At 35.4% G+C, this 25,903-nt stretch overlaps 1 protein-coding gene across 1 annotated transcript in view; it reads left to right on the top strand.

Annotated features, from left to right (window-relative positions):
• RNF19A (ring finger protein 19A, RBR E3 ubiquitin protein ligase) overlaps positions 1-24,830 on the top strand; it is a 50,275-nt gene extending 25,445 nt beyond the window's left edge. The window contains exons 3-10 of the mRNA XM_017505012.2: positions 6,110-6,318; positions 12,269-12,413; positions 13,075-13,237; positions 17,056-17,170; positions 17,678-17,839; positions 20,142-20,355; positions 21,873-22,016; positions 22,634-24,830. Coding sequence (XP_017360501.1) covers positions 6,110-6,318; positions 12,269-12,413; positions 13,075-13,237; positions 17,056-17,170; positions 17,678-17,839; positions 20,142-20,355; positions 21,873-22,016; positions 22,634-23,324 — 1,843 coding nt within the window. The 3' untranslated portion in view covers positions 23,325-24,830. The remainder of the gene's footprint in view (positions 1-6,109; positions 6,319-12,268; positions 12,414-13,074; positions 13,238-17,055; positions 17,171-17,677; positions 17,840-20,141; positions 20,356-21,872; positions 22,017-22,633) is intronic.
• The last annotated feature ends 1,073 nt before the right edge of the window (positions 24,831-25,903 follow it).

Here is a 25,903-nt window from a genome sequence, read left to right as displayed (position 1 = left end):
ATTTTCTTTCTGTTCTTACAGAAAGAAAAAAACAGTTTTTTAAAGGTATCTTAAAAGCTTTATGCTTTAAAAAATTATTTTGGACTTACAGATACTTTTTCTTCATTCTCTTTCAATTGACAGAAGGGACATGAGAGGCAGTCTTTTTTTAATCCAAATATTTATTGAGACTGCCATGTCTTAGGATTACTTTTCATGTTAGGTATTTATTTTTCTTCTTACTTGTTTCTCATAAGGAATTTGATCTAGGCAGAATATGTCACCCTAGCTGGTATCCCTACTTGCTTGATGTTATCAATAGTATAATTTGTAAAACATTAGTACTATGAAAGTCTCTCAGGAGATAGGTATAAATGACTGAATTTAAATAAATTTAGAAAATACTGCCTACTGTGTACTGAGCATTGGTGTGTTAAAAATTCTTATCAAATCCTATAATAAAAAACAAAAACCACTTTAATTTTACTTGGCATTTTCCTAACTTTACCACTGAGTTCTTTCTTCATGTGCATCACTTGTTAACAATGCAGTGAACAGAAGATACTTCTGGAAAGAATGCTGTTTCAACCCCTTCCTGTCTTTCTTCCTCTCCATCCACTCCTGGTGTAAGCATTTCAAGTAGCTAGAGACCTTCAGCTGAAGGATACAGAAGTAATGTAAGGCTTGAATTAAATAATGGACCATAGAAGGAAATGGAGCTAACTACTAAACCAAGGTTTGGGTGCTGTTTGAGCCAGAGATGTTTAGTTAACCACTATTCAGTTATATCTGCGACCTTCTATTGAGTCTGTTCTTTTTCCAAATAACACTTATTATACCAGAGCAGAGAGATTCCTGAAATTTTCTGTAAGGCGAGTGTTTTGTATTTAATTTAGTTTTACCATTTGCTACCATTATAATTTCAGAGTTATTTTCCAGTAGAAAATAAGTTCAGCTCCCACAAAAGGAAAATCATCTTCAGGAGTTCTGACAATCTGTTCTCAAAATGTGTGAGTGCTAGGTACATTTAATTCCTTGATATATTACAGAATGTGCCTAATACAGTTACGGTTAGGATTGAATATATATGAATGTGAAACACTTACGTAGGAAGCACTCAATAATTGTTAGTATAAGAAAAAACTGCTAGACAAACTGCTCTAACTTTTATAGTCATTAGAGTATACATTTAAGAAAACATTGGTCAGTATATTAAAGTAATCTTGTTTTTCTTTGGAATTTGTAAATTCAATAAACTTGAATGTTTAATTCAGGGTAGGACATCTTTGCTTTTCCATTTAAAGAATACTGAGAAGTAGCATATAACATTTGTACTTTAACATTTGAGTATATATAATGTGTCATGAACTAAACTAACTCTCCTTTTTTCTCTACCCCTGTAGTCCTACCTCTCCTCTGTCTTCCTCTCTCCTCTCCTGTCTCTCTTCACATACAAACACTACATATGTGTGATCTTATTTTAATCTCACAACTCTCTTTATTATTTCCTAGTTTGGGGGATATATTTTGACCAAATGCCAGGTAGCCAAAGTCACATACCTTCATCATAGTCTGATGAACTTCTGGGATACAAGAATAAGTGGAAATTTTTATTTAAATAATTTTTTAAAACTAGCAATCAAGGGCTAGATGTGGTGGCTCACACCTATAATCCCAGCACTTTGGGAGGCTGAGACAAGCAGATCACTTGAGTCCAGGAATTCGAGACCAGCTGAGCCAGCGTGGCAAAACCCTATCCCTACTAAAAATACAAAAATTGGGGCCGGTTGCGGTGGCTCATATGTTTGTAATCCCAGCACTTTTGGAGGCCAAGGTGGGCAGATCACTTGAGGTCAGGAGTTCGAGACCAGCCTAGCCAATATGGCAAAACTCTGTCTCTACTAGAGATACAAAAAAAAATTAGCCAGGCGTGCTACTCAGGAGGCCAAGGCAGGATAATCACTTGAACCTGGGAGGCAGAAGTTGCAGTGAGCCAAGATCGTGCCACTGCACTCCAGCCTAGGCAACAGAGGGAGACTCCTGTCTCAGAAGTAAATAAATGTAAAATAAAAATACAAAAACTAACCAGGCCTGATCCCAGCTACTTTGGAGGTTGAAGCGCAAGAATCATTTGAACCTGGGAGGCAAAGGTTGCAGCGAACTGAGATTGTACCACTGTGCTCCAGCCTGGGTGATGGAGTGAGACACTGTCTTATTTAAAAATAAATAAATAAAACTAGCAATCAAACATTAAATGTTTGACATAATAATGCAGGAATGGTAATTTCCCCTACACTGCCAGCTGTTAGTTTGCTCCTGATACACTGTATATGTGAGTGTGTGTGTGTGTGTGTGTGTGTGTGTGTGTGTGTATTTATACTGTATATTAAAATTCTAAATAGATATTCAGTTTAATAATATTACTATTCATATAATTGAGGAAAAAATTTTATAGTAACATTTTATAGGAGAACACTGTATTTGTGATAAAGTTTGGATAAATCTCAAGAAACTCGTTCTCTATAAGCAGTCATTTTCAATGCACGTAAGACTCTAGACTCAGAACTGTAAGGAATTATCATCTGAAAGCAATTTATGAAGCTGTTTTGAAATTTAATTATTGAGAAGATCTGAACACTGTTAGAAATACAAAGAAAAAATTGAGAAGAAAATATGCTTTAAGTCCACAGTTTTCTGTTTTCTTACCAAACTCCTTCACTTCTTTATGGAAATTGTACCAGATTTTGGAACTTGTCATGAAATTTTTAAAGGGCAGTATTGATGTTTTGCTTTCAGTTCTTCTTCTCAAGATGTAGAATCCCTGGAAGTATTTGTTTTTTTAAAGATTTATCTAAATCATTAATTAAAAATTAGGTCAGTTCTTAAAATTTTGTGTAGTACTATGAATACTGGTATACTGAGCAGCCTTCTACAAAGGTTAGAATTATATGTAACCTAACTTCTATTAATCTGCCTTGTATATTTTTATAAATATTCATTTGCTCAGAAAGGATGTATTCTTACTAAATTTATATAGGTAAAGCATTCTCAGTGTTCATATTAGCTGTAAATTGTTTTCCTATTTAATTATTTGAAAATTAAGCATCTACCTAAATTTGGCTTTTACAGTCATCGCAAAGATTATAGGATTTTACTCTTGCAACATACTGCACATTTAAGTTATCCAGTAAAATTTCACCATATAAAAAATTTCTACTCTTAAGTTATGTCTAAAATGCCAACCAAAAGATGTTAATATTTAATCCGAATATAATTTATATTATTTTTGTAGAAATGATAGTCATTTGTATGATCACATGGTTATTAGTCAAGTACAAGTGTAGGGGTATGAGAAATGTCATCAAAGCAGTCATTTGCTTATTTGGCCTTCTAGAGGCCAAGGCCAAGGCTGAAAATTATTTTGGCTGAATACTGAGGCTAAACTAAAGTGAATGCCTGTTTTATGTTTGGGAAAACTTAGTTGTTGAGAGATAATGTAATTCACTTAAAATTATACAAGTAATAAGTGGTGGAAGTGGAATTTGGACTGGCCACCCTAAAACCTCTTTGCTACCTTTGTAAATTGTAACTGACTTCAGAAAATGGTTTTGTCATTGTCTCCTGCATACACAAATTTCCCCATTCTGCCCCTCCTCTTTCCTTCTTCCTTCTTTCAGTAAAAGGTATATAGAGAAGAAGTTTGGAAGAAAATGCCATTTCCTTTTCACTGACATTTTTGTTTTAAAACAAAGGCTATACTTTAGCTTATAGATACTTTAAATTATAACTTTGATTTAAAAAAAAAACCAGGGTCTTCTTTCTTTACTTGGGACTGAATGAATAAGCTGCCTTGGAAATTTTAAAGCTCAGGGAAATGAAGCTTTGCTAAATTACCCAAAGCTGATTATAAATTGCCTTTAATTCAGTCCTGTTTGAACATGTCTGTGATAGAGAATGGTAATTAGCGAATTGGTCTATCAGAAATAAGATGGAATTTAAGTGTAAATTAAGTTTAAAGAATGTAGTACTAGGGGACCAGCAAGTCCAAAAATGGAGGGAACTCCCTGACTCTTAAAATCCTGCACAATTTATTTATAGAGTATCTTGAAACTTAATACAATCTCAGTTACAATTATTATTTAAATTTTATTGCCAGCTCTGAAAACTCCCCTAAATTTCCAGGCAAAGGGAAATGTTTGGTATTTACAAGAGACTCTTAGACATTGGTAAGACTTGATTGTCACTTCTTTTCAAAGGGAACTAAAAACTTCTAGAAATTTTTAAATTGAAAGTTTTATAGAGGTAATGGTAGATTAACATGCAGTTGTAAGAAATAATTCAGAGATCCTATGTACCCTTCTCACTGTTTGTCTCAGTGGTGCCATTTTGCACAAATTATAAAACAATATCAGAACCAGGATATTGGCATAGTTACAATCTACCAATCTCACTCAATTTTCCCAATTACTTGTATTTATTTGTGCTCAGTGTATTTAGTTATATGCATTTTATCGTGTAAATTTGTATCCACCACCATAGTCAAGATACTGAACAGTTCCATCACAACAGAAGTCCCTCATGTTGCTTCATTATTTTTCTTTTCCTTTCTTTTTTTTTTTTTTTTTTTTTTTTTTTTTTTTTTTTTTTTTTGGTACAGTGGCATGATATTGGCTCACTGCCACCTCTGTCTGCTTCCTGGGTTCAAGCAGTTCTGCCTCAGCCACCCAAGTAGCTGGGATTACAGGTGTGCACCACCATGCCTGGCTAATTATTTTTATATTTTTTGTAGAGATGGGGTTTTGCCATGTTGGCCAGGCTGATCTTGAACTCCTGACCTCAAGTGATCCGCCCACCTTGGCCCCACAAAGTGCTGGGATTACAGGGGTGAGCCATCGCACCCGGCCTGTGTTGCTGTTTTATAATCACATGTACTTACCCCAACTCTTTCCCCTCCCCAGTCCCCATTCCTAATCCTTGGCAACCACTAACCTGTTTGACATTTCAAAAATATCATATAAATGGAATCATACAGTGTGTAACATTTTGAGATTAACTTTTTTCACTCAGTAATTATCTGAAGATTCACCTAAGGTGTTACTTGTATCAATACTTTCTTTATTGGTGATAGTGTGCATGCAGTATAGCTTATTTAACCATTTACCGTTTGAAAGTCATCTGGGCTCATTCCAGTTTGGACTATTATGAAGCTGCTGTGAACATTAGCGTACAAGTTTCTGTGTGAGCACAAATTTTCATTTGTCTGGGATAAATGCCAAAGAATGCCCAGAATTTAAGTCATAAGTTTTTAAAGTGTCAGAAATATTAACTCGGAGAAAGGTATTAGTGCTAGTCATGAATCTACAGTTCTCAGTCTTTAATCTGAAGCCACAAAAAGAAAAGAAACCAGTTTGTATTTTTTGGCAGGAGGTTGGCACCAAAGACAACTTTAGCCATGCATCTTAGAAAAATGTGAGACTTCTACATACATACAAGATATCACAAAATTTATAAATTGACACAGTATGCCATTACCTGACAATTATAACTTACATATAGTCATTACAATTTTAAACATGTAATCTTTTTTTCTTTAAGATTTTCCACTTTAACAAGTAATTGTAGAAAATCAGAAATGTATAAACATATAATCAAGAAAATTAAAACTCAATACCAAGAAAACCACTATTAAGATTTTTGATGTATTTCCTTCCATTTTTATGTGCATACAGTACTGTACTAATTTAATATGGTTGTTATAAAATTGGGATTAGGCCAAATGCAGTTTGGTATCTTACTTAAAAGTTGAGGGAGAGGGACAAGAGTTGAAAAATTACTCACTGTGTACTGTGTTCACTATTTGGGCAACAGAATCATTAGAAGGCCAAACCTCAGCATCATGCAGTATACATACTTGTGTAACAAACTTGCGCATATATCCCCTGAATCTTTGAAAAAAAAAAAAAACCCTGAAAATTAAAAATTGAACTTTTAAAATGTTTTGTACTTATGACTGTTTGCTAATGTATAAATAGAAAATGTTTTTCAGGAATAACATTTTGTTAGATACTTTTTGAAATGAGTATCTCTTGTTTTATGTCGCATTTTAAATCATTTTTCTTGTTCTTTCAAGATATGCTGTGATAGCATTTGGATGTGCCAGCTGTCCAAAATTAACTTGTGGGCGAGAGGGCTGTGGAACAGAGTTTTGCTACCACTGTAAACAGATTTGGCACCCCAACCAGACCTGTGATGCTGCTCGACAAGAGAGAGCCCAGAGCTTACGTTTGAGAACTATACGTTCTTCATCCATTAGTTATAGTCAAGAGTCTGGAGCAGCAGGTATTTATGTCTAATTTTTTTCTAATAAAATATTTGACACAGAACACTAGTTATTTTAATTTTTTGAAGATAAGTATTCCTGTTTTCCTTTTACATGCCAGAAGTGTTTTTAGGTGCATTTCTATCCCAGAAGCACTCATTCTTTCCTATGAAAGAAAGTGATTCTGAAATGTGGAAAAATTTATTGTCCAAAAAAAAAAAGGAAAAAAGGAAGTGTCATGATAATTTATGTAACTGATAGCCAAAGATGGTCTGAAACTGTTGATTATAAAGGTATTTGGCCAGGCACAGTGGATCACACCTGTAATCCCAGCACTTTGGGAGGCTGAGGCAGGTGGATCACTTAAGGCCAGGAGTTTGAGAACGGCCTGGCCAACATGGTGAAACCCCATCTCTAAAGAAATTAGTTAGGCATGGTAGTGTGCACCTGTAATCCCAGCTCCTTGGGAGGCTGAGGCAGGGAAATTGCTTGAACCCGGGAAGTGGAGGTTGCAATGAGCAGAGATCATGCCACTGCCTTCTAGCCTGGGCAATAGAGCGAGACTCTGTCTCAAAAAAAAAAAAAGATATCTTATGTAAAATGTACCAAATATTCCTAATGAAATTTTAATTTAAAATATATCATATTTATATTTTTTCTGATTATATAAATATCACGGAATCAGATTTGAAATGGTATTTATTGTTGGAATCATTTTCATTTAAATATTTTACAAAGTGCATTTTTCATTTGCAGATGTCTCATCCAATGCTAGGATCAAGGATATAAACATTATACTGTTCGGGTGTGGTGGCTTATGCCTGTAACCAGCACTTGGGGAGGCCAAGGCGGGAGGATAGCTTGAGGCCAGGAGCTTAAGACCAGCCTGGGCAACATAGTGAGACCCCATCTCCACTGGAAAAAAAAAAACTAGCTTGATGTCGTGGTGTGCACCTGTAGTCCTGGCTATTCAGGAGGCTGAGGCAAGTGGATCACTTGAGCCCAGGAATTTGAGATTACAGTGTGCTGTGATCATGCCACTGCACTCTAGCCTAGGCAACAGAGTGAGACCCTGTCTATTAAAAAAAAATCATACCTTTGTGGGGAGGACACTAAGAACTTTAAGGTGTCTTTGGTCCTTGGCCAGAAATTTAAGTTTTCTGGGGATCTATAAATGTACAATATATACATATCAGAAATCTCAAAAAAATTATTAAAAGGAACATCTTCATGTTCTTTGCATAAAAATTCAAAAAAAATATTTTGTGTGACAAATATATTTATTGGAATTTTATTCCTTTTTGGAAAAAATATTTTTCTTGCTGAGATGACAGGGAAAAACTTGGAAAATACAGAAATTTTTCAAGAAAATAATTTATGTTTCTGCTATTAATCTGAGATAATCCTGTGCTTTATGCTACTAGAAAAAAAGTCTAATGAAATTTTAACACAGAATATTCAACATTTAATACTTTTGTAATGTAAATGTATTTTTATATTTGTTTGCTGATTGATTTATTTCTATTTCCTTTCCTAAAGATTTGTGGAACCCAAAGATATTAGTAATAATTTGTAGGTATGGGTCCAGAAGCAATTCAGAGAGGACCTGAATATACCTAAACTGTTCCCTAAAGAGTCAGCAATAGCCATTGGGTATTCACTTGGAAATGACATTCTTCTCTTCCAAGTCGGGGTGTATATTTATTGGTTACAGAACACACAGTCATATAGAGTAAGACAGAATGGACTCTGGAATCAGACTGCTTGAATTCAAATCCTACATTCTCTACTTATTCATTATGCAATCCTGAGCAAGTTACTTGTTTCATCTTTAAAATAAAGATACTGACTGGGCACAGTGGCTCATGTCTATAATCCCAGCACTCTGGGAGTCTGAGGTGGGTGGATCACTTGAGATCAGGAGTTTGAGACCAGCCTAGGCAACATGGTGAAACCCCATCTCCACCAAAAAATACAAAAATTAGCCAAGCATGATGGCGGGCATCTGTAATCCCCAGCTACTCAGGATTCTGAGGCAGGAGAATCACTTGAACCCGGGAGGCAGAGGTTGCAGTGAGCCAAGATTGCGCCACTGCCTTCCAGCCTGGATGGCAGAGAGAGACTACGTCTCAAAAATAAAATAAAGATACTAATAATGCTTATGTCCATATACTTGAAACATTTCTTGGCTCATAGGAAGTGCTTTTGCTATATGAGGTAGGGCAACTTAGAGAAACCACAATCACTTTATAGAGATTTAAGTATGTATGGGCCATGATTAAATTAAAAAATGACAGAAATTACTTTTATTATTTTTTTAAATAAACATCATGATTTAGTTATCCAGATGAATATTGATCTTCCTCCAAGCAGTCACCATGAGAGTTTTTGTGTTTATTTCAGCAGTGCTTCCCTGGAATGCCTCATTGGCATAACCTTTAGGTAATGTCAGTTTAATATCAGTTTGATTTGACAGTTTGATTTCTGAGAATGACTAAAAGTTCCTTTAGAGCAAAGTCTAACGAGGGGTATCATACCAGGTTGAATTATTGGTTTGGGATGGATCCAAAGTAAAATGTGACTATGTGATCATGAGTGATTTTATATATATATATATATATATATTATATATATATATATATATATATATATATAAAATATATATATATATTTATATAATATATATATATTATATATTATATATATATATTTTATATATATATATATATATATAAAAGAGCTGTTTGAAAGTAATTATGAAAGAAAACCTTGCCAAATGATTTGAGCCAAACAGTAACATTGTTGGAATAAATAGTTTCCAGTTGATTGTTTGGAAAAACAAACTTCATTTGGAATTTGTTCCATGTTTGTTTAAAAATCTTGGCTGGGCATGATGGCTCACATCTGTAATCCCAACACTTTGGAAGGTCAAGGCTGGAGGATCCCTTGAGCCCAGGAGTTTGAGACCAGCCTAGGCAAAATGGTGAGACTCCATGTCTACCAAAAAATTTAAAAATTGGCCAGACGTGGTGGTTTACACCTCTGGTCCCAGCATCTCAGGAGGATGATGTGGGGGGGATCGTTTGAGCCTAGGAAGGCAAAGCTGCAGTGAAATGTTATTGTGCCACCGCACTCCAGCCTGGGTGACAGAGCGAAACCCTGTTTTGAAAAAAAAGAATTAAAAGTACATTGAGGGCCGGGTGTCGTTGCTCACACCTATAATCCCAGCATTTGGGGGTGCCAAAGCAGGCAGATGGCTTGACCCAAGAGTTTGAGAACAGCCTGGCCAACATGATGAAACTCCATCTCTACAAAAAATACAAAAACTAGCCAGGCATGGTGGTGTGCACCTGTAGTCCCAGCTACTTGGGAGGATTGCTTGACCCTGGGAGGTGGAGGTTTCAGTGAGCTGAGATTGCACCACTGCATGCTAGCCTGGGCGACAGAAAAAGACCCTATTTTAAAAAAAAAAATGTAGTGAACTTGGCTTCTCACAGACTTGTAGAAAGTGAAAAAGGAAGCTACCATCTAAATGGTTTTATTTATTACTGTTATTCCAGGTATTTTGGTATTGTTTTCTGTACCATATGTTGAAAAACTAGTTTTAATATTAATTGGTATAATAATGATTAGTTGGTTTTTTCCTAATCAGTTACTAAAGACAAACGTGTGCTTAGTTACATAAAATATATTAGTATTTGTATTTGTAAAATAGCATAATATTTATATTATAATGTTTACATTTGTCTTTAAACTGTGACAGTACTGCATTATAGCTACTAGGATGTTTATGCACTTGGAGTTAAATTTAAATGAACTACATATTTTTCATTTTTGTTACTATAGTTTTCCCATTTTATAAAAATAAAATATTTAATTGGCTTCCCACTCCTGCCTCTGTCCCCTTACCACTACCACCCTAAGAGATAATCATTGTAAACATTTGAGACATGGTGTTTTGTAACCTGTTGTTTTTCATAATGTGACAATGGCCCATATTTTAGCAGTAAACAAAAAGATAATCAAAGAAGACAAAAGCTTTGCCAAACACTGTAAATAGAAATGGGAAGCTTTTTTATATTAGGGAACTGTAGCTAATTGATTCTTGGGGTATGGGGGATCAATTGACCATAAACAATTTCATTTAGGATTTTTGCATTATGAGGGTATTTGGAGATAAATATATCATCTTATAATGTGCACAGTAAATTTTTCCTAATTTGTTGCTTTGAGAAAAGAGACAAAGCAAACTAAACAGCCTTTCATAGATGAATAAGTAAACAGAGAGTGAAAGATGTGGGTACAAGTATATAGAGACCTATCAAAAATACGTTGCTTGTGGTTTTCATGCTCTAATGTGTAATTTTAGCATATTAAAAGGCTGTTTTGTGTTTTTAGAATTGGAAGGAATAAATGGGGATGTTACCTTTCAGTTTGTTCCAAAGATTGCATGCATCAGAACCAAAGCTTGAGTCTCTTTACTCCCCCATCTAATTGAGATATCTGCTACTTGAGTATACTCTGGAATGAGGAAGTTTATCAGTTAACATCTACTTAAGCAGATAGGATTAGCATTTCTTTAATTTGATATACTGCATGTTGTATCAGGCTTTAGGTAAAAGCCAGCTTTTTTTTCATTTATACCCCAATGTTTAAAATTGTTAAATGCAGACTTTATGTTCTTTCATTTAAATCATGACTTATGGTTATTTTTAGTTTTTATATTCTAGTAATTATCTTGGTCTGGCTGCTTAGAGTTATCAGTTTGCTCAAAATTGCTTGAGTCATTAAAATACTAATTGTGATCACTGGCCAGTTTTTAAGTTAAAAAAAAAAAAAAAAAAAAAAAGAAAAAAAGCAGTTTTGGTCCTAGAAGAAGCGCTAAGGAAACCTGAATTAACTGATGAGGCACAGGTAAAGTTTGACCATAAAACTTGTAGAAAGAATAGACTATAGCTTAATGCTTGTAATGTTAGAAATTGGAACAAATACTTAAATTCAGTGGTTAGCACTATAAATATCTTTTCTAAACTGTGAGCAGTTAGAAAATATAGCTGGCTAATAGTAAAGTAATTACAAGTTGCTATTTAAACAGATGCCAACATGCAAAATAGTTGTATAATTTTCCTGGTTATACTTGATTTTTAACTTGACAATATTGTGCATTGTAACCATATTATTATACAAAGAGCATATACCAACAACATTTGAGTAAATGAGTGAATAAATGAATAAAAAGGATAAAGACAATTAATTTAAAAGTCATGAGCATAACTAACAATGATTGCTTTTATTCTGAAAGTGTTTTCCACGGTTTGTAACCATATGACCCTTCCTTAATCTCTTCCTTCCTTCCTTGTATTCTGGCTACTGATTCTTTGCAAGGTCCATCTCTCTTTTGTGTGAAGTAAAATACTGGGAAAAGGCTGTTTTTCTTAAGATATTTTTGCTATTTTTATGGTGCTTATAATTGATATAATTAGAAGTAAATTCATAGTGCTTTGGATATAGCACCTCAGATTAATATCAAATTGTCACCTCCTGTTAGTGTTCATTCACTAAAGGAATAGTATACAAAACGTGTACATTTGAGTTAAGGGAAGATGGTTAGAAGAGTTCTAGAACCAGGAAGTACCACTCAGAACACTTCTGTGGAACCAGGACAAGGACAAACTTTACTACGTAGTTTACAATTTGCCTAGAGCTGTCCTTGATTCTCCTTTCTCTATTTATTTTTTGTTATTTTTTGTTCTTACTGTTTTACTATGTTTGAAAAATGTTTGGGACTTGATATTTTAATGTAAAATGTGTTCTCTTAGTAGGGAAGAAAAAATGCTTTATATACTAAAAACAGCACACTAAAGCTATGAGTTAACAAACTATCTATATCTTAAGATTTTCTGTAAATTGCCAGAAGTTATTTTTAAACCAGCTTTATATACTTAATAGATTTCTCTATATTCCCAATAGCCGATGATATAAAACCATGTCCACGATGTGCTGCTTATATAATAAAGATGAATGATGGGAGCTGCAATCACATGACATGTGCTGTTTGTGGTTGTGAGTTTTGTTGGTTGTGTATGAAAGAAATCTCAGATTTACATTATCTAAGGTAAGTTTATAGAAGGAGCTATTTATATGTAAATGTAATTTTATATTGTAAGACAAAATAACTTGTTTTTAAAAAGTATTATCCTAAGCATTTTTAAACTTGGTTTTGTAAGATACTTAAAGGAATTGGTTTTATTTTAGTTACATAAATTTAAAAGAAACCAAGTTATTATACTAGTTGTTTGGAATTAATAACTGGTCAAAAATAGGAAATAGGTACTTCCTCTTTTTGTTTTCGTTAAACTAGAATGCTAGTATGTAATACCCTGTATAATTATGCTAGACCGTAAATACTTGCATTTAATTTTCCCATACATAAATTTTATCATTTAGGCTTCAGAATGTGTTTATGATATAATCAGATAACTGATGCCTAAAAATATGCATGTTTTGCATTAATTTACTATTAAAAAACTAACAAGGGTTTGAGGGTAATGGAGGACCAGGGGTACATTTTTAACCTGTATCTCAGTTATCAGTATCTTGTTAATATAATTTATAGTAGTTCTTACCTAGTTTAATGAACTTAGAATTTAAAGAATGGGGAAAAGAATCCTAAGTATGAAAAGTTTTTAAAAATAGTCATTGCTTTAATATATTGCATTAATTTGTTATTGTGGTGTTTTGCAGCAGTTACTTTACATTATAATTTTTTCCATTAGTCCGTCAGGATGTACTTTTTGGGGGAAGAAACCTTGGAGCCGAAAGAAGAAAATATTATGGCAGCTAGGAACACTGGTTGGTGCTCCTGTTGGAATCGCTTTAATAGCTGGCATTGCTATTCCTGCAATGATTATTGGCATTCCTGTGTATGTGGGCCGTAAGGTAAAATGTTTACTTCTTATTACTCCATTATCTTATTCTAAATCTTTAGGTATATTCTTTTAGTATTGACAATTTTTTGCTTTGTTTTGGCTTTTTGTTTAGGCAAAGGGTACCTTTAGTTTCTTCAGTATAAAAGTTACTCTTTTTTCATAAATTTTTAATGTTTGGCAATCATATGTGAATGCATACAAGGCAGACTTGCTTTACAATTTTCTGAATCTGAAAATTTTAGTACATTTGCATTATAAAACTAACTGAGTATAAAATATTGAAGGATACACACCTAAAATTTTTCTCATAGGTATATCCTTGCAAGGTCAGGTCTATAAAATCTTTTTAATGAAAGTTAATAGCTAAATAACACATGCCCTCTGGCAAAGAATAGCCAGTTCTTGAATTATTTCTGCTGCAGTTCAAAGCTCATTTTTTTTTCTTGGATTACTGCTATTAATAAATACACTATTTTGCAAATTATAACAATCTTGTCAAAGTCCAAATACCGGTGACTACCACTGGCCTCTAATTGATGAATTATATTTCATTAGCTAAGCAAATAATTCTTTTTCTGAGGGCTAATGGGATAATTTATGAGGTCCTAAGAAATCTATTGTTGCCTACATTAACAGAATCTCTGAATTGAGAAGTAATTTTAGAAATTTTCTTTGGTCCTTTCAGTAGGAGATGGCTAAAAGAAAAATAATAAATTTTCTTTGGTATCCAAGAAGATCAAAACAATTAAAAATTATCTAATCTCAACCCAAGCAGAACAAAGGGTAACAATTTTTATAAAAGGAACTAATAGGCCGGGTGTGGTGCCTCATGCCTATAATCCCAGCACTTTGGCCGGCTGAGGCAGGTGGATCACCTGAGGTCAGGAGTTCAAGACCAGCTTGGGCAACATGGCAAACCACATCTCTACTAAAAACACAAAAAATAAAAAATAAAAAACCTATCCAGACATGGTGGCAGATGCCTGCAACCCCAGCCTCCCAGAGGCTGAGGCAGGAGAATCACTTGAACCCTGGAGGTAGAGGTTGCACTCCAGCCTATGCAACAAGAGCAAAACTCTGTCTCAAAAAAGAAGAAAAGGAAACAAGCTGAGCATGGTAGCTCATTCCAATCATTGTAGCACTTTGGGAGGCTGAGGCAGGAGGATCACTTGAGGCCAGGAGTTCAAGACCAGCCTGGACAACATAGTGAGACCCCATCTCTCCAAAAAATTTAAAAATTATCTGGGCATGGTGGCATTCACCTATAGTCCCAACTACTTGGGAGGCTGAGATAGGAGGATTGCTTAAGCTGGGGAAGTGGAGGCTGCAGTGAACTGTGATTGTGCCACTTCAGCCTGGGTGATAGAACAAGATCCTATCTCTAAAATAAAAAAAGGAACTAAAGGTTGTCATACCGTGTCATAGGTGATGTATGTACTTTGACTCATTTGAACACTGCAGTAACCTCAATATTTTGGTATGCCATGTGTGTACCTGTGCAACAATCTTACGTGTTCTTCATATGTACCCCAAAACCTAAAATACAATTTAAAAAAATTTTTGGACAGAAATTGATATGTTAAAATATTGAGAGGAAAATTTATATATCTTCAGTTACACAGAAAGAAGCAGAGCTGAGATTTGAACTCAGATGCATGAATTCTTAATATAGGTTCCCTGATTAAGTTTTATTAGCCATTTGGGAACTTCAGTTATGGGAAAACCACTTCTGTTGTAAAATGGCTACTAATTGTTATAAAATTCTTTCCTTGAGTCAGATACTGTTTCCGTTTGTTTCCTTTATTTCTGTTTCTGACTTCTGGGACCAGACTCAGAGTAAGGTTGATCCTCTTTCATGTAACAACTGAATTTTTTATGTTCAACATACATTTTATAATCAGAAGAATAATATATACAATTTCTTAAAAATTAATTTTGGGACTGATGACAAACATATTTATAAGCCAGATATTTCAGAAGGTTTTAAGTGAGTAAACCTGAACTTTAAAATTTGTTGGGGCATGTGTGGTGGCTCATGCCTGTAATCCTAACACTTGGGGAGGGTGAGGAGGAGGGTTGCATTAATCCAGGAGTTTTGAGACCAGCCTGGGCAACGCAATGAGACCTTGTCTCTACACAAAATTAAAACATCAGCTGGGCATGATGGTGCATGCCTCTGTAGTCCCAGCTGCTAAGAAAGCTGGGGTGGGAGGATTGATTAAGCCCATGAGGTTGAGGCTGCAGTGAGCTGTGATCCTGCCACTGCACTCTAGTCTGAGTGACACAGAGAGCCCCTATCTCCAAAAAAGAGAGAAAATAAAAAATTTCAAAATATAGTAGCTGATTATAATTTTTCATGTAGTTATTTAAAGCAAGGTTTTGCTGAAAACAAAACTATTTATTCAGATACTTAGAAATAGAAGGAAAAGAGAGACTGTTGTACCACATGTACCTATAAATAATTTATAGAGGAGAGATTATTTACCTCATTGTTCAGGTCATAGGGTACATTTACAGGCTTCCTTTTTTCAAACATGTACCCAGAGCATTGTAAATGAATGAATTAGTTTTCTATTGAAATAGTGTCCTGTGGTGCTTGGGATCCCAACCAACCCAGGAATACCTACTAAGTCAATAAAGTACCCAAAAGCTGAGCCTTCACTTAACAATTAAAAAATAGAAAATGCAGCAAAAAATTGTAAACAGAAAAGTTGAACCAGAAATAGTGGGATGATGTAATCACTGTAATTGAACATTGGTGCTTGAAGCTGAAAAATTTTCTGGAAGAATTATTTCTCTTGGCAGCCTGCCTTTGCAAGTCAGCTCCGTCAGTTGTTGCTTTGCCTTTTCTCTTCTTCAGTGCTAAGTTTCCCAGGAATGGGAGTGGGGAGGAGCAGGAATTAGCTGCAGTACTGAAGGATAATGGAAGGTACCCTGGGGAGGTCTGCCATCTCTGCCTGCATGGACTGTGTAGGGAAGTGAGGAGGCTCATTTAGAAGGAACCTCTAGTCAATGCTGGGAAACGGGATTCTGACTAGGAAATAGAAAGGTTTCTCATCCCATACCCGCATCACCCACCTCCCATCCCAACTTTTCCACTTTTTTGTATATCCCACAACACTCCTCATACTTTACAGCCTTCCAAAGGCTAAAGATATTATTACACCCATTTAACAATAGATTATTTTATAAGTCTCATGTGTAATATTGTTTGTAAGTCATTTTATTTTAGAGTCCCCATACTTTTGAGGCTGTTTTGAATCTGTCTTAGAACAGCCCTTGCAAACCATGAAAATAAAGATGTCAAAGTTCATATAATTTCTCAAGCCACTTTTTAATCACTGCTTCTATGATGATATCAGATTCTGCCTATTAACACCTGTCCTGTACAGAGATGCTGAGTGAATTCAGTCCTGTCCTCTGTTAGCCATTATTTATCGTCTTTTTTGTTTCTCTGCCCTTTACTTTGAGCTATAAATGAAAGCCCTGGATTTTGAGTAATTTGTCAATATTTGTCTTCATAAAAAGGGATCTGAGAAAAAATAATTCTGTTTAATCATACTTCTTTATTAGAAATGGTTTTTAAGGTCAATTTTTAAAAAGAAACCTTTCCCAGAAGCCAATTTTTACCATTTAGACAATCTTCTTTAGAAAGAAACCTTTAGAATACTAGAAGTATCCTGTTAGTGAACCAGTAAGTTGAACTAAGATACTCAGCTATGAACCTTTTTGAAAAATAACTTTAGCAAGTATAGGCCTTTTTCAACTAAGTTAAATTGTAATGTATTTTTCTCTTTAATCCCCTACCCCTATTTTTATGAATTCAAGATTCACAATCGCTATGAAGGCAAGGATGTTTCAAAGCACAAACGGAATTTGGCCATAGCAGGCGGTGTAACGTTGTCTGTAATCGTGTCTCCAGTAGTAGCTGCAGTGACTGTAGGTAAGAAAATGCTGAAAAGTACTAATTACCTAAAGTTTTATGGAGTTAAAGTTTTGTGGAAGGATTTTTAAAAAATGAAGTGTTTGAAGAGATGTTTATTTTTTTGTTTTTTAATTTAAGTACAAATTAAATTAATTAAATTGAGCCTACATTAAGTCTTTCTTTGGCTAGAGTAGTTGGTAAATTGTTAGTGGCTGATACCCTTTCCGCCCTACTCCACCCCAAGTGCAGTTCAGAGTCCTGGCACTTCAAAAGAAAAAAGTTTACATCTCTCTTTTTTTCTTCTCATGTGGGTTAGGTTACCACTCCTCCCCAAATTCAAAGACTGGGAACTTTGAATTTGCTTAACAACTGGTTAAATCTACTTTTGGCAAATGTTCTGGCCAACTCTTCAGAACCCAGGCACTTTTCTCTGTATGCCTCTCTTGAAAAGACTTTCTAAAACTCAGGTTTCTGTGAGTTACTTTGTTGTTGTTGTTTGTAATGATTGATTTAATTTCTCTTTAGGTATTGGTGTTCCTATTATGTTAGCTTATGTCTATGGCGTTGTTCCAATTTCTCTTTGTCGAAGTGGAGGTTGTGGAGTCTCGGCAGGCAATGGAAAAGGAGTCAGGATTGAATTTGATGATGAAAATGATATAAATGTTGGTGGAACTAACACAGCTGTAGGTAAGTCCTTTAAGCAAAGGAAGAAAATGTGCCTATTAACAGTGTAAGTAGTGGGGAGACCAGAGATAACATGCAAGTCAGAATTTCCATTGCCCTCCTTTTACTAGGCCTAATAGTATTCATTCAGAAGTACGCCCGTGAATAAATTGCCAAGGCGAAGTGTATGGATGAAAGAGGTGGGGGTAATTTTGGGTACCTGACCTCTAATGGGAATATAATATCTTAGAAATCATAAACTTTTCATTTTAAATTTTGCCTGAAACATTACAAATCATTAAGTAAAGGATATGAAGAGAAATACAGTTCAAAAAGAAAAACAGATGCCGAGTAAGTAAAAAATATCTTCAACTCAATGTTATTCAAAGAAATGTGAATTAGGATAGTAACTAGCAGAGATGAAGAATAAAAAAGCCTTCTTAGACTGCCAGTAGGGGTATGTCAGTAAACCTTATTTTTAAAGTGCATGTTCTATATTCTAGCAATTCTTGTTTTAGAAATTTCTCATAGGGAAATAATCAGGCAGATGTGTAAAGATAATGCTCACTTTCTTATCTCCCATTTTCTCTTGAACTCACCTCAGTCAGACTTTTGTCCCTCCCTACCACTCCAGAATTTTATTTCTGCTATTCACTAAAGCAGAGTCACCAGTGGCCTCCATGTAACTTAATAAGGTGGTCAGTTCTTGGTCCTCGTCTTCATGTAACAGTCTATCTGACATGATAGACTCTACCCGTCTTGAAATACTTCACTTTTCTTCTGGGAAACCACTTCTTAACCAAATTTCCTGGCCACTTCATCTGATTCGTCTTTGCTGGTTCATTTTCCTCTTCTGACTTCTAGTTTGTTTCCCAGGACTCAGTTCTCAGAATCCTTCTCTTATCTATACTTTTGCCCTAAGTAATCTCATCTATTAAATAATATATAGACTGACCTCTCTCTAAATTTATATCTAGGCTAGTACTCTCCCCTGAACTTCAAACTTGCATGTCTAAGTTTGCTCTTGATCTACACTTGAATGTCTAACAAGAATGTCAAGCTTTACTTGTCTATAGCCAAATTTTTTGCTCTAAAATATGTTCTTCCCTCCATCTTCCTTAACTCAGTAAGTAGCTTCTCCATTCTTCCTATTGCTTGGGCCAAAAACCTTCCCTTGCAATGCCTCCCTCTTTTCCCTCATGACCTACGTCTGATATGTCAGCAAATTTTGCTGCTTCCTTCAATATTTAGCTATAATCCAACCACTTCTTACTCTCTTCACTGCCCTGTCCTTAGTTCAAGCTACTATCCTTTTTCCTGGGCAATCGTAATAGCCTCTTAACTGCTGTATCAACTTCTCAGCTTCTCTTCACTGTTCCATAGTGCAGCCATAGTCACATGCCCAAACCCTGTCAGATTATGTCTTTCTTATGCTCAAAACTTCCCCAATGGCTTCTAACTATACTGGGGAAGAAAATCCAAATTCCTTATCATAGCCCAAAAGGCTCCACATGATCTGCCCCAGCTGTGTCTCTGAGCTCGTCTCTTGTCACCCTCCTATTTTATACCACTCTCACTTGATTTTTGAGGGTTCCAAGCATGCTCCTACTTACAGGCTTTTAAACTTGCAGTTCTCTCTGCCTGGAATACTCTTTCCCTAGAAAAATTAATGGCTCACTTTTTTACTTCATTTGTCTCTGCAAGTATTACCTTATTAAAGAGGCCTTCCCTCATCACATCATATAAAATGACACACAGCCGTGTACATACATGCATTTCTCATCACTCTTCTCCCCTTTACTCTCTCGTATTTTTCCTCATAGCATTTATCACCATGTGATTGGGTATATAATAGGAGCTCAAATATGGTGGAAATAAATGACTTCTTGAATACAAAACGTATGAGAGATACTATAAAGTTGGAACACCAGATCTTAATAATAGCTTGTAGATAGAACTGTGGGATAAAGCTAGAAATCAACGTTTAGCCCATTCTTATTGACCTAGAGAATAATAAGCTCTTTAAATGACACCCTTAATGAAAACTGTCACATAATTTTCCTCTGAAGTCAGCTATATTTTTCAATAATCATATTCTTTATTAAATTCCTAAAATCTGGATTTTTGAAAAAAAGAAACTAGTAACCATTTAAAATGAGGGCTTTATTCTGACTGCTTCTGGTGGACTAGCCTGAAAAAAATATTTTTCCATGTCTGTGTATATTTTATACCTTACATAATGTCCTCTCTGAAATCATGGAGGAATTTAAGAAGGGGAAAATTGATAATCATACTTACTTAGTTTCTTTGAAATGTTTGCATTTAGATACAACATCAGTAGCAGAAGCAAGACACAACCCTAGCATAGGGGAGGGAAGTGTTGGTGGGCTGACTGGCAGTTTGAGTGCAAGTGGAAGCCACATGGATCGAATAGGAGCCATCCGAGACAACCTGAGTGAAACGGCCAGCACCATGGCACTAGCTGGAGCCAGTATAACGGGGAGTCTGTCAGGAAGTGCCATGGTAAACTGTTTTAACAGGTGTGTGTTTTGGTTTGGTTTGGTTCTGCCTTCTGGTAACTACAAATTATTAATTAGGTGAGAATTTTGAACATAAAGCATGATGATTATGTACAACCCTACTATGTGGAGGTTCACAATAGTAATGTTAAAAATGAAATTTGGGACCAGGCGCAGTGGCTCACACCTGTAATCACAGCACTTTGGGAAGCTGTGGATTGCCTGACCTCAGGAGTTTGAGACCAGCCTGGGCAACATGGCAAAACCCCATCTCTACTAAAAAATACAAAAAATTAGCTGGGTTTGGTGGCATGCACCTGTAGTCCCAGCTGCTCGGGAGGCTGAGGCAGGAGGATCACTTGAGCCTGAGAGGTGGAGGTTGAATTCAGCTGAGATCACACCACTGAACTCCAACCTGAGTGACAGTGAGACCCCGTCTCAAAAAAAAAAGAAAAGGGAAAAAAGAAATTTGATGGTAGACTTCTAAGGCTAAGGAATAACATTCTGCCAGTTTTTTCACTGTCCTTATCAGATTTTATATTATAAATCATAGCTGCAGCTGCTTCAGTAGACATAGAAGCAAAGGCAATATTTAAGCCTAGATCTTACTTCTGTGGGTAACAACAGCTGGATACTAGGAGATGGGACTTTGGCTGAGTCCCCAGGAATGTGTGAACTGGGACTGGGATAATTGGCTAGGGGCCTTTTATGTATTAATGCTTGCTTACTTTGTTCTCACCAAGTCTTTTATCAATAGCCATGTAGATAAGTAGGAAAAATTATCTTCCCCTGTTTCTCTTTATTTCACTATTTTTCACTTATGCTAAGCGTTGCGTTTTTAAATGTAGGGGAGAGAATACATGAATTAAAAGAAACATCAGACATATTTATCTTATTTTTTAGGTAGTTTGCATTTAAATACAAACTCTTAAGTTATAGTGTCATATATAACCTATTTTTAGAAAGGCAAATTTTGGCTGGGCTCAGTGGTTCACACCTATAGTCCCAGCACTTTGGGAAGCCAAGATGGGAGGATAGCTTGAGGCCAGGAGTTTGAGACCAGCCTGGGCAACATAATGAGACCCTGTCTCTAATATATATAAATAAATAAAATATTAAAAGGCAGGTGTTATTTATAGAGCCATTTTTAATATAGATGCCGGGATTTTTGTATTCATTGATCTGCCATGTTTAATAATGTATTCTAACTTCATGTTTTGCGTTGAAACATTACAAAGTGCCATATCCTGAGTGAGAATAATGGAGCACATTTAAGTAAAATTCCTCTGTGTCCTTTTTATGTTGTTCTGTTACTACTTTATTTGGCAGACAACTAGTTTTTCCCATTTTATTTGGTTGGGTGGTACTATTCAGTGTGCTGCAGTAAACTTTGAATTAAATAAAAGGAAATAAAAAAAATAATGGTTCCCAAAATAGCTTCTGGTTACTAGGGTTCTTAACTGAATTATTTAGAGATACATATTACAGTAGTGCTGATATTAAATATAATTTTGGTTATTTCATACCCTCCCTTTAAGGTTGGAAGTTCAAGCAGATGTACAGAAAGAACGGTACAGTCTAAGTGGAGAATCTGGCACAGTCAGCTTGGGAACAGTTAGTGATAATGCCAGCACCAAAGCAATGGCAGGATCCATCCTGAATTCCTACATCCCATTGGACAAGTAAGGAAAAAATTGTTATAAAATTGAAAGGATTTTAAAAATTAATTTTAAAGGAATAATTCTTATCATTAGACAAATTACCAGTGAAAAGTGGCTACCAACTATTAAGTTCTCTGAGAAAAGAAAACAGTGAGCTGTCCAGAGTAGGCAAATCTGTATACATCATAAACTGGATTTGTGGTTGCTAAGGGCTGGAAGAGGGAAGAATGGGAACTGACTGCTAATGGGTACAAGATTTCTTCTTGGGATGATGAAATGTTCTGAAATTAGGTAGTAGTGATGGTTGCACAGCTCTGATCACAACTAAAAATCACTGAATTGTACACTTTAAACAGGGAATTATATCAGAAGAACAGAATAAAGCTGTTCTTGAAAAGGTAGCATAGTGCCTAGAACAGCGTTAAGTAATAAATGTATCTACTACTACTTAAAAAATTGAAGCATTATAAAGAGTTCTCTTATTTCAAGTACTTTTTTTAAGTAGAACGTGTCTTGTGTTAAGATGGTCTGATAGCTTTACATATACTCTGAATTTTCCACACAGAAACCCTTCTCCTAGTAATCTGAACAAAAAGAAGTCAGAAATTATGTTTATATTTGTTACTCTTATGTTTCAGAGAAGGCAACAGTATGGAGGTGCAAGTAGATATTGAGTCAAAGCCATCAAAATTCAGGCACAACAGTGGAAGCAGTAGTATGGATGATGGCAGTGCCACCCGAAATCATCCTGGTGGTTCATCCAGTGGCTTGCCTGAAGGTAAATCTAGTGCCACCAAGTGGTCCAAAGAAGCAACAGCAGGGAAAAAATCAAAAAGTGGTAAATTGAGGAAAAAGGGTAACATGAAGATAAATGAGACCAGAGAGGACATGGATGCACAGTTGTTAGAACAACAAAGCACGAACTCAAGTGAATTTGAGGCTCCATCCCTCAGTGACAGTATGCCGTCTGTAGCAGATTCCCACTCTAGTCATTTTTCTGAATTTAGTTGTTCTGACCTAGAAAGCATGAAAACTTCTTGTAGTCATGGTTCCAGTGATTATCACACCCGCTTTGCTACTGTTAACATTCTTCCTGAGGTAGAAAATGACCGTCTGGAAAATTCCCCACATCAGTGTAGCATTTCTGTGGTTACCCAAACTGCTTCCTGTTCAGAAGTTCCACAGTTGAATCATATTGCTCAAGAACATAGTAACAATGGAGTAAAACCTAATGTTGATTTATATTTTGGTGATGCACTAAAAGAAACAAATAACAACCACTCACATCAGACAATGGAATTAAAAGTTGCAATTCAGACTGAAATTTAGGCCCATAGATGCTGCAAAATAATTACCAGTGTACAACCTTGTTTGGAGCTGGTTGAACTACATGTGACTACTTTAAGTTTCAAGTTACCAGCAAAAGCCGGGTTTCATTATCATAATGCAGATACATTTTCTGTGTTCAGCAAGGCATTGTGTGTCATGTGGATATTAGTTACCAAACTATGAAATGAAGGCTTTAAAAGTGCATTATTTTAAGGATAATAAATTTGAAGAGCAAAGCATGTTTTGTGTGTTTGCCACAGAACATTGCTTGAAGCACATACTTATGTATTTAGAAATTGGTCTTAATTTATAATCAATATAAAATACTAATGCAATTCTACAGCATTCAAATGAAGAAAACTTGAGGCTTTAGGTATAAGTGGTTAGTGATATTTTATTGAAACCACTAAGAGATAAGTTTAAAAGAACTGCATAGGTTACTCTCAGTATATAATACTCTTTGTAACATTTCTATTTATATCTGGGCATAAATTTCATTTTCTTTTCTTCATATGCAATGTGGTTATATAAAGCTTAGTGCAGCTCATTTGCTACCATTTGGATACTTAGACACTTTGAGCAAAATTGTGGCAGTTTTTGCACAACTTTGAAATAGAAATACCTGGTACTCTATCTTGTATATTGTTGATGCCATCTTAGAGGAAAAATGTAAGGTAAGTAATTAAGTATATGACAGCAACAAATAAGATATATAAAACTACACAATAAAATCCCCTTAGGTTATAAGTATTACAAAAAACCACCTTTCTCTAAGGGGAAATTTGTACCCCATTGATTCTTGGTGCCTTTGGGATAGATTGGGTTTTAATGGCGTAGTTATTTGAGGATTTTGCTGTGGTGTTTTCCATGTCTTCTCTAGTCACCTTGGATTATATAGAAAAATACAGGAAATAGATAAACATGAATGTGATTAATAACAATGCTGAAGAAGTATTAGCCTACCAAAGACACACTCAGGCTTTAGTGAATAACTTTATATAACCTCAATTTTTAACACATGCGTATCTTCTCCAACCATGAAATCAAAGCACGGTGCAGAGCTTGTACCAAGTACAAAAGGTCCATGTATGATTAGCATTATTTTCCTTTGCTTTTGTTTATGGACAATGTTCAGCTGACATAGCGGAAGTTGGCCAAATACTACCTGTACTGTTAATTTCCTATATAATTCACTTAAATAAAGCAGGTTAACCTCAATGATAGCAGTTAAAATGTTCTATCTTACCTATTTCTTTTAAGTATTACCATTATGGTGCTACTGAGCGTTTTCTTTTGATAAAAAGAAAAATGCCATGGGCTGCAGTCTTCTTCCATCACTTTTCCCTACCAGGTCCATTAATATGCTTATAACACTAGTGCCCGTTATTTTATTTGATAATGCTTATTATGGTATTTGTATATTTGTTTGCATTCCAATTTTGTTCAATAATGAGTGTGTAAACTGCATATCTGAAATAAATGTAAATACTAATGTATTGCTCTCTTCTAGTGTGTGCACAAGTGTTTTTTTCATAAGAATGGGAATATTCATTGGCCCTGTGGTGGTAGTCATAAATATTGTGAGCCATTGTGATGATTCTGCCTTCTGTTGTCAGCCCAAAGGGAAGCAAGCATTTGCTGAACTTTTCAACAGTGTTTAGAAACTACCCTTTCTTCCTAATTCCTGTCTTCCTACCAGAAAAAAAGATGCTGTATACATCATCATCATTTTTTTTTAGTAAATTGGTTGAGTTTAACTTGAGTAACTGTAACTAGCATTAAATTGTGAAGAGACATCAGTATTATAAATCCTCATCTTAGAAAAATGGAAAGATCAGATAACTTGGGAAAAGGGGGAAAAAGTAAAAAGATCTTAAAAGACTATTTTAAGGGATTCTATTCTAGCAACATTAGATTATGAAACTGGAACCATTTAAATTCAAGCTAATTGTAATCAAATGCTTTCTGTTCCTGTAGCTCTATAAAATGCATAGTTTTTCTGTTTCTTTGGTTCATGTTTAATACTTCATGAAAATAATCTTTTTTTGTTTATTTTGAGATGGAGTCTCACTCTGTGTCCCAAGCTGGAGTGCAGTGGCACAATCTCGGCTCTCTGCAACCTCTGCCTCCTAGGCTTAAGCAGCTCTTGTGCCTCAGCCTCCCAAGTAGCTGGGACTACAGGCGCACATCAGCACATCCGGCAATTTTTTTTTTTTTTTTTTTTTTTTTTTAGTAGAGACAAGCTTTCACCATGTTGCCCAGGATGGTCACAAAGTCCTGAGCTCAAGTGATCCACCCACCTCAGCCTCCCAAAATCCTGGGATTATTGGTATGAACCACCGTACCAGCCAAAATAATCTTATGAATATGTTGACTGCCTTCTTGATGTTTCTTTAAAAGGCTAAAGATGAAATGGAAAGCTAAACGATCTTTGGAGGAACACAGCAAAAACAGTGCCATATAGGAGGCTGGTGCATTCATTCACCCTACAACTTCTTCTCGTGATACTCCTAACCAGTATCACTTCATTCACACCTTACAACTAGCTTTGAAAATTCCTTGTCTCCTGAATCCTTCAA

This window comes from Cebus imitator, unplaced genomic scaffold, assembly GCF_001604975.1.
Source record: "Cebus imitator isolate Cc_AM_T3 unplaced genomic scaffold, Cebus_imitator-1.0 Scaffold331, whole genome shotgun sequence".
Classification (NCBI taxonomy): domain Eukaryota; kingdom Metazoa; phylum Chordata; class Mammalia; order Primates; family Cebidae; genus Cebus; species Cebus imitator.
Note: the sequence above shows the minus strand (reverse complement) of the source record. Positions and strands in the feature narration are given on the sequence as shown.